Here is a 10183-nt window from a genome sequence, read left to right on the forward strand (position 1 = left end):
CCCAGGAGGCGGAGCTTGCAGTGAGCCGAGATCGCGCCACTGCACTCCAGCCTGGGCGACACAGCGAGACTCCGTCTCAAAAAAAAAAAAAAAAGAAAGAAATGATAATGGAAACACGACACACCAAAACATATGGGATACAGCAAAAGCACTACTCAGAGTGAAGTTTATCACTGAGTGCCTACATCAAAAAAGAGGAAGAACTCCAAACAACAAACAACTTAATGATGATTCTTAACTAGAAAAGCAAAGGCAAACCAAACCCAAAGTTAATTGAAGAAAAGAAATAATAAAGATCAGAATAGAAATAAATGAAATTGAAATGAAAATATATATATATAAAAGATCAATGAAGGCCAGTGGTGGTGACTCATGCCTATAATCCCAGCAGTTTGGGAGGCTGAGGTGGGTGGATCACTTGAGGCCAGGAGTTCAAGAGCAGCCTGGCCATCACAGCAAAACCCCGTCTCTACTAAAAATACAGAAATTAGCCTGGTATGCCTGCAGTCATAGCTACTAGGGAGGCCGAAGCACGAGAATCGCTTGTGCCTGGGAGGTGGAGGTTGCAGTGAGCTGAGATTATGCCATTGCACTCCAGCCTGGGCAATGGAGTGAGACTCTGCCTCAAAAAAAGAAAGAAATCTAGAAAAAAAGGCTGGGTACAGTGGCTCACACCTGTAATCCCAGCACTTTGGGAGGCCAAGGCAGGTGAATCACCTGAGGTCAGGAGCTCAAGACCAGCCTGGGCAACATGGTGAAACACAGACTCTACTAAAAATACAAAAATTAGCCAGGTGTGGTGGCAGGTGCCTCTAATCCCAGCTACTTGGGAGGCTGAGGCAGGAGAATCGCTTGAGCCCGGGAGGTAGAGGTTGCAGAGAGCCCAGATCGTGCAACTGAACTCCAGCCTGGGCAACAGAGTGAGACTCTGTCTCAAAAAAAAGTTAATAAAGTGTGTGTGTGTGTGTGTGTATATATATATGTGTGTGTGTGTGTGTGTGTGTATATATATATATATATATATAAAGGAGAATGAGAATTTGTCTCCAAACTTATCATAGGAAAAGGAGTTCCAAAGTGTGATAAACAGTTGTCATTCTTTAAGAAAAATTAACCCTAATGTTGAGGACAACTAAGCTAAATTATCTCAGTGCCAATATTCTTTCAACATCCTTCAGCTTCTTTTTGCTATTTCCCATATTAAGCCGTCCTCTGTTTTGGATGTGCCTTCCGTTTGTCAAGATGAAGAAATTTTTCTGAATCAGGTGGCACAGCTTAGGAAATCGCCAAGCCGGGTTGCTTAAATAAAAACCTGTCTTCCAGAAAGAAAATACTCTAGATAACCTATTGGAAGCTGGTTACAAAAGCTTTTTACATCCCAGAAATTTCCCACCTAGGTATTTCCCCCAAGAGAAATGAAAACCTAAGTCCATTTTCAAAAAGTATACATGTCAAGGTTGCAGTGAGCTATCATTGTGACACTGCACTCCAGCCTGGGTGACAGAGCAAGACCCTGTCTCAAAAAAAAAAAAAAAAAAAAAAAGCCCTGTACATGAACATTCATATCAACTTGTTCATAGTCACCAAAACTGTGCATCAACTGAGGAATGGATAACAAATTGCAATATAATCATTCAGTGGAATACTACTAAACAGTAAAAGGGAATTAATTACTTGTATATGGAACAATATAAATGAATCTCAAAACAACTACGCTTAGTGAAAGATGCAATAGAAAAAAGGGTACTGCTAAGAGATGAAACCTAGACATTTCCTTTCCAGTAATGCAATACGTCTCAACTCTTCACTCATGCTAGATTTGATTTTGTTTGTTTGTTTTGAGACAGGGCCTTGCTCTGTCAGCCAGGCTGGAGTGCAGTGGCGTGATCGTGGCTCGCTGCAGCCTTGATCTCCCTGGTTCGGTCAATCCTCCAATCTCAGCCTCCTGAGGAGCTGGGAATACACGTGCATACCACCTGGTTAATTTTTTTTTTTTTATTTTTAATAGAGACGAGATCTTGTTATGTTGCCCTGGCTGGTTTCAAGCTCCTGAGCTCAAGTGGCCCGCCCACCTTGGCCTCCCAAAGTGCTGGGATTACACGTGTGAGCCACCAGGCCCAGCCTCATGCTGTATTTGGAGACCGTGTTTGAAACCCCAGAGTAATGGACACAGATAAACTAGAGAATGAGCACATAAAAATACCATGGTAAGGAGACAACATTCAAGAAGAAGGTCTTGGATCAGAGAATATTTGGCATGAAGATGTCTTTGCTGCAGTCTGAATGCTCATGGATCCCTGGCCCCAAATTCATATGTTGAGACCTAATCCTCAATGTGATGGTATTAAAAGGTGGAACCTCTGAGAGGTGATTAGGTCCACTCTCACGAATGGGATTCGTGCTCTTTTAAAAAATGCCTGAGGGAGCTTGTTTACCCTCTTCCACTTTGTGAGGACACAGAAAGGATTGCCATCTAGCAAGAAGGCCCTCGCCAGAATCTGTTGGTGCCTTGATGATCTTGGACTTCAAGCCTGCAGAACTGTGAGAAATAAATTTATGTTGCTTAAAAGCCAAAAAAAAAAAAAAAAAGGACAGAAAGAAAAAGAAAAAGAAAAAAGGGTATTTGGCCAGGCGTGGTGGCACATCCTGTAGTCCCGGCTACTCAGGAGGCTGAGGCATGAGAATCACTTGAACCTGGGAGGCAGAGACTGCAGGAAGCCAAGACTGCACCACTGTACTCCAGCCTGGGCGAAAGAGAGAGACTCTATCTCAAAAAATGAAGAAAAAGAAAAAGAGAAAAAGGTACACTGTATGATTTCATTTATAAACTAAACTACAGGTAATAGAAAACAGAACAGTGGTTGCCTAAGGTGGAGCATTAGGGATAGACTGAATGCAAAGTGGCAAGATGAAATTTTCTAAGAAAATGAGCATGTTCAATTTCTTGATTGGAGTGGTGTTTAGAAGAGTTACATTTGCCAAAAAAAAAAAAAAAAAAAAAAACCTGCACGCTTAAAACGTGTGAATTTTACTGTATGTAAGTTACACTTCAATAAAGTTGATTTATCATAAAGAAAATGAAAGAAATGATTTATCATAAAGAAAATGAGGAAGGGAGGGAGGAAGGAAGGAGGAACAAAGGGAAGGAGGGAAGGGCAGAAAGAAAAGTGCTTTGGAGAGTAAATCCCTGGAGGCCATAGATCAGAAACAGGAGCACAGGGTGGTATCAAACTTTGTTCAACATGTAGAAGGCAGCCTCAAAGGTGAACAGAAGAGTTTGTAACAGAAATGCATATATGGTGAGCCCCAAGAGCTCTTCCAAAAGGAGAACCAGAAATTCTAAACCTAGGGATAATGCCCAGTGTAGAACAAGAGATGGTTGTCAGACTTTGGAGACAAGCGCAAATCAGGCAGACTGCATAAGCATAACCAAAGCTTAATGGATTGATGTCAACTTGAAGTAAGGTTTGTAATAGCATAACATTCTGTCCTTGGCCCTGTTTTATTTAACAGTTTTGTAAATGATTTGGAAGAAGAAGCTGAGGAAAAATCACAAATAAGATAGATTATATAATAAGGAACAGAAATTAAATCTCCAGCAATAGCAATGGGATTAATGTAAGAAAAAAGTATAGTCCTGCAGGTAAGTCTTCAAAACTAACTGCACCAATCAAGATGTCACTTAACAGCAGCATATATTTTTAAAAGACTGAGACCAGGCATGGTGGCTCACGCCTATAATCCCAGCACTTTGGGAGGCGTAGGCAGGCAGATCGCTTGAGCTCAGGAGCTCAGGAGACCAGCCTGGGAAACATGGTGAAACCCTATCTCTACCAAAAATACAAAAATTAGTCAGGAATGGTGGCACATGCCTGTATTCCCTCAGGAAACTGAGGTGAGAGGACCACTTGAACCTAGGAGGATAGCGCCACTGCACTACAGCCTGGCAATAGAGTGAGACCTTGTCTAAATAAATAAATAAATAAATAAATATTTAAAAAAGACTGACGGGCTTTGGGGGACAGAGTTCAAAATGAATAACTAACGTGATATGAAAGAAAGAAAAAGCAAATTCAGTCTTAGTTATATTATTATCTAAAGAGAAAAATGATCAGTCCTAAATCTAAAGAGAAAGATTACAGGTGTGCATCACTTAAGGACAGGGATACATTCCGAGAATTGTGTGATTTGGTGATTTTTATCATTGTCCCAATGTCATAGAGCAGTGGTCACCAACCTTCTTGGCACCAGGGACCGGTTTTGTGGAAGACAATTTTTCCACGGATGGTGGGGGGATGGTTTCAGGATGAAACTGTTCTACCTCAGATCATCAGGCATTAGTTAGATTTTCATAAGGAGCATGCAACCTAGATCCCTCATGTGGGCAGTTCGGGCTCCTATGAGAATTTAATACTACTGGCCACTGATCTGACAGGAGGCGGAGCTCAGGCAGTAATGCTTGCTGGCCCGAGGGCTCACCTCCTGCTGTGCAGCCAGGTTCCTAACAGGCCAGAGACAGGTAATGGTCCATGGCCCAGGGGTTGAGGACCCCTGTCATAGAGTATACTTACACAAGATGGTATAGCCTACTACACATCTAGGCTGTATGGTATAGCCTATTGCTTCTAGGCTACAAACCTATACCTCAAGTTACTGTACTGATTACTGCAGGCAACTGTAACACAATGATAAGTATTTGTGTATCTAAACATATCTAAACCTAGAAAAGGTAAGTAAAAATATGATATAAAAGATTAAAAATGCCTGGGTACGGTGGCTCACAACTGTAATCCTAGCAATTTGGGACACCGAGGAAGGAGGATCCCTTGAGCCCAGGAGTCCGAAACCAACCTGGGCAACATAGGGAGATCCCATCTCCACAAAAAAATTAAAAATTATCTGGGCATGGTGGTGCATGCCTGTGATTCCCGGCTACGCAAGATGTTGAGGTGGGAGGATTACTTGGACCCAGGAGGTAGAAGCTGTGGTGAGCCATGATCACACCACTGCGCTGCACTCCAGCCTGGGTGAGAGAATGAGACCCTGCCTCAAATAACAATAATAATAAATTTTTAAAAGATAATAAAAAGGTACACCTGTATAGGGCACTTACCATGAGTGAAGCTTGCAGAACTGGAAGTTGCTCTGGGTGAGTCAGTGAGTGAGTGGTGAACATAAGTGAAGGCCTAGGACATTACTGTACACTATTGTAGACTTTATAAACTCTGTACACTTAGGCTACACTCAATTTATAAAATAATACGTTTATTTCTCCAATAATAAATTTACCTTAGCTTACTGTAACTTTTTTACTTTATAAGCTTTGTTTGCTTGTTTGTTTGTTTGTTTGAGATGGGGTCTCACTCTGTCACCAGGGCTGGAATGCAGTGGTGCAATCTCAGCTCACTGCAACCTCTGCCTCCCAGGCTCAAGCGATCCTCCCACCTCAACCTACTGAGTAACTGGGACCACAGAGTAGCTGGGACCACAGGCGCGTGCCACCACGCCAGGATAATTTTTTGTATTTTTGGTAGAGACAGGGTTTCACCATGATTCCCAGGCCAGTCTCGAACTCCTGAGCTCAAGTGATCTGCCTGCCTCGGCCTCCTAAAGTACAAACTTTTTAATTATTTTTAACTTTTTGACTCTTTTGTAATAACACATAGCTTAAAGCACAAACATTATACAGCTGTACAAAAATGTTTTCTTTCTTTATATCCCTATTCTATAAGCTTTTTTCTGTTAACATTATTAATTTTACTTTTTAAACTTTTTGTTAAAAACTAAGTCACAAACACACACATTATTAGCCTAGGCCTACACAGGCTCAGAATTATCATTATCACTGTCTTCCACCTCCACATCTTGTCCCACTGGAAGTTCTTCAGGGGCAATAAAATGCATGGACCTGTCACCTGCTATGATAACAATGCCTCCTGGAATACCTCCTGAAGGAACTGCCTAAGGCCATTTTACAGTTAACTTTATTTTTTACAAATAGAAGGAGTACACTCTAAGATGATGATAAAAAATAGTATAAGATAGCATAGTATGGTATAGTGAATACATAAACCAGTAGCATAGTCATTTATTATCACCATCAAGTATTATGTACTGTATATAAATGTACGTGCTATAGTTTTAAACAACTGGCAGCACAGTAGATTTGTTTACACCGGCATCACCACAAACACATGAATAAAGCATTGCTCTACAACTTTATAACAGCTCTGACATCACTAGGTGACAGGAACTTTTCAGCTCCATTAAAATCTTCTGGGACCACTGTTGTATATGCTGTCCTTTGTTGACTGAAATGTCATTAAGCAGCACATGACTGTATTTTATGCTGATCATATCAAACATAGAGAATTGTGTTCTATTCTGGGTACCACACTTTAAGAAATAACATGAAAAGAACAGAGCATGTTTAAAGGATAGCAAACAAAATGATAAGGGGACTAGAAACCAGGTAATATAAGGAATGTTTGAACAAACTGAGAATGTTCAATCTGAAGACACTTTCTGGGGTAAAAGATAAGTTATCTTCAAATAGTTGAAGATGACATGCAGAAAAGGAGTTACATTTATTTAGCCCCAATGGGTGTAATTATCTAGACACATTTCTATTCCTTCTTGGTCTTTAATTTTTTTTTTTTTTTAAGACAGGATCTCACTCTGTCACCCAGGCTGGAGTATAATGGAGCAATCAAGGCTCACTGCAGCCTCCACCTCCTAGGCTCAAGCGATCCTCCCTCCTCTGGCTCCTGACACTAGTACAGGCATGCAACACCACACCCAGTTTTTTTGTTTTTTTTTTTTAAATTTCTGCTAAACTCTCAGAAACACAGTGTTCATTGTAGCATTGTTGTTTGTAATAGCAAATATTTGAAACAATGTTTATGTCCAACAAAGGAGACCGAATGAATAAATTGTGGTACATTTACATTCAATGAAATAACTACTCATCAGCAGTGAAAATAAATGAACTAAAAATATTCATATGGGTAAATATTGAAAACACAGCCTGGCACAGTGGCTCACTCCTGTAATCCTAGCACTTTGGGAGGCCGAGGCAGGCGGATCACCTGAGGTCAGGAGTCCAAGACCAGCCTGGCCAATACGGTGAAATCCCGTTCCTACTAAAAATACAAAAAATTAGGCGGGCATGGTGGTGCGTGCCTGTAATCCCAGCTACTCAGGAGGCTGAGGCAGGAGAATCACTTGAACCTGGGAGGCAGAGGTTGCAGTGAGCCGTGGTCACACCATTGCACTCCAGCTTGGGCAGTAAGAGCAAAACTCCGTCTCAAAAAAAAAAAAAAAAAAAAAATATATATATATATATATAAACACAATGCTGAGCAAAAAAAGGAAAAAAGAAGACAAGCTGCAGGAGAAAGAAATATAAAATAACTATTTATATAAAATTTAAAAAGAAAAATGGTACATGTAATCTTTTAGTGCTTTGAAATATCTGAAGCACATGGCAAACTTAAGATTTGACAGAACTCAGTGGTAGGTACATAGATGTTCATTATGTTATTTTGTATACTTTTCTGTGTGATTCAAATATTTATGTAAATACAAAGTATCAAATATTATCTACTTAAGAATCATAATCCTTATTCCATCTTTATACCTTTAAGATATTTTATCTTAATTTAAAACTTAAATTAAATAGTAGTGGGCTTTACTGTTATCGTTTTAAAATAATAAATATTGGCCTGGCATGGTGGCTCACACCTGTAATCCCAGCACTTTGGGAGGCCGAGGCAGGTGTATTAACTGAGGTCAGGAGTTTGAGACCAGCCTGACCTACATGGTGAAACCCTGTCTCTACTAAATACAAAAAAATTAGCCAGGCATGGTGGTGCGGGCCTGTAGTCCCAGCTACTCGGGAGGCTGTGGCAGGAGAATCGCTTGAACTCAGGAGGCAGAGGTTGCAGTGAGCCAAAATGGCACTACTGCACTCCAGCCTGGGCGACAAGAGCAAAACTCTCTCTCAAAACACAAACAAACAAAACAAACAAAAAACAAGTATTAACAAAATATTGACCTGAACTTTTTAAAATCATAGATTTGTAGCCACATTTCTTACCACCTATTTCATTATTATATGAATGTGAAGGTACCACAGGTCTCATTATTCCCCAGAAACAAAGAAAGTACTATAAACTCTCCTATATCTAGCACAGTTGAGGAATCTGGTGCTCTGGTCAATCAAATTGCTTTTGTTTATTAAGAGTTCCCATAAATAGCAAACACAGATTACCAATTTTCCAAAGAATTAAGACACAACAAAATGCACTTAAATCTAAAACTACACAGGACATAATTTATTTTTCACAGATGATTATGGAAAGGCACTCCAAGATCTTGCAGTAATTTTTTAAACTTATTTTTATTGCAATAGATTTATCTTTCAGATTAAACGTTTTATTTTGCATGTCATAAAAATCCTGAAAAAAAAACAAGTTATGAATTGTGAATTCTGTCTCCCTACACTAGTTCATGAAAAGGTTCCCAGTGTGTTAAAAATCGACATTGTTTCTGGTACATAAATGGGAAAACCTGGAGCTAAGGACACTGCAAAAAGACAAAACTCAGAAACAAAATACTTAGTTTTTTTTTTTTTTTTTTTGAGACAGAGTCTCACTCTGTCGCCCAGGCTGGAGTGCAGTGGCGCGATCTCTGCTCACTGCAAACTCCGCGTCCCAGGTTCAAGCGATTCTCCTGCCTCAGCCTCCTGAGTAGCTGGGATTACCACGCCCGGTTAATTTTTGTATTTTTAGTAGAGACGGGGTTTCACCATGTTGGGTCAGGCTGGTCTCGAGCCCCTGACCTTGTGATCCACCCGCCTTGGCCTCCCAAAGTGCTGGGATTACAGGCGTGTGCCACCACGCCCGGCAATATTTAGATCTTAAATGAAGCAGCAGTTTGACATTATTTTGTACTACCACGTAAAGCTACGTACCTTTAAAGTCCATGGAAAGAAAATCATCTTTGTCCATTTTTAAATCTCTGGCTCAAGCCTATGAAATAACAACATATTTTTAATACTCTGCTTTATCCTCTAGTTTCTCAACAAATTTCTTTCCAGTGAAATGTTTCCCGTTACTTGTTATCCAAAGGCAGAAAAAAAGGCCGAGTAAAGTTAAAAGCCCATGAAAGGGCTTTTGTGAGGGGCAGGGCCAGGCTGCCAAGTTACATCAAAGGGACCTTTTCTTACCATAAGTCTGCCTGGCAACGGAGGAAGTGGAGCTGAGTGGTACCCTGTGATTGGTCTGGCTGGGTCTCGCTGCTTCTTCCTAATTGGTTCAAAATCCACACCCGCTACCAACCGCACATTCAAAGCATCCAATCACTCATGGTCCTTTTTCCCGCTCTATGAGAAAACTAGCACCTTCAGCATACTGCCCCCAACGGTCATCAACAGTCCCACTTCAGCGTAATTTAGGTCCTTCAGCATCTAAACAACAATAACTACTATCTCCGGTTTTCGGTGGCCCATCATTGCTCCCCATACTCCTCTATCCTCATCAAAAAACATTTTGTTGTCCCCAGCGGTCATCAACAGTCCCGCTTCAACGTATTTTAGGTCCTTTAGCATCTAAACTACAGTAACTACTATCTCCGGTGTTCAGTGGCCCACCACCGCTCCCCATACTCCTCCATCCTCGTCAAAAAACATTACGTTTGCCCATCTTCGTTCGCCTTGAGAGTCACGAGCAGTTCGGTAGTACAAAGTCACTGCCTTAGGGCCACTCTAAAAACTTTTGACCTAATGGCTATAATATATTCTTGCTAGTTATAAACCACCCAGCTAACTTACGCTTGAAGCCTATTCTACCCCTTCCTGCCCACTAAATCACTCACCTCAGCCGCAGCCACCAATGCCGCCCTGCTCTCTCCACAACCTCCGTCCACGGCGCACGAGGACGTTCAGAAAGCTCCGCCCCCTAGCGTCGTTAGCGGCGTCACCCTAGGCCACTAAAGCCACTCCCACTTGGCCTTTACCCTGTGTCACGGAGCGTAAGCCGTGCGACCCAAACTAGACCTTAGATCCTGGGGATGCATTTCAGAGAGTCAGTCACTGGGTGAGTTCAGGGTGAGAATCACTGAGAGTAAGCAAATATGATGTAGTACTGGAAGCATACGACAATGAATTGAAGGAAAAGTGCAG

The 10183-nt window shown here is 41.2% G+C and overlaps 1 protein-coding gene across 1 annotated transcript in view; it reads right to left on the reverse strand.

The window, feature by feature from the left end:
- The window catches only part of TEX11 (testis expressed 11), a 360505-nt gene extending 350551 nt beyond the window's left edge, over positions 1–9954 (reverse strand). The window contains exons 1-2 of the mRNA XM_011992031.1: positions 9877–9954; positions 8975–9032 (exon numbers count right to left, since the gene is read on the reverse strand). Coding sequence (XP_011847421.1) covers positions 8975–9011 — 37 coding nt within the window. The 5' untranslated portion in view covers positions 9012–9032; positions 9877–9954. The remainder of the gene's footprint in view (positions 1–8974; positions 9033–9876) is intronic.
- Positions 9955–10183: the final 229 nt, after the last annotated feature.

This window comes from Mandrillus leucophaeus, unplaced genomic scaffold (assembly GCF_000951045.1).
Source record: "Mandrillus leucophaeus isolate KB7577 unplaced genomic scaffold, Mleu.le_1.0 Scaffold401, whole genome shotgun sequence".
In the NCBI taxonomy this organism is placed as follows: Eukaryota; Metazoa; Chordata; class Mammalia; order Primates; family Cercopithecidae; genus Mandrillus; species Mandrillus leucophaeus.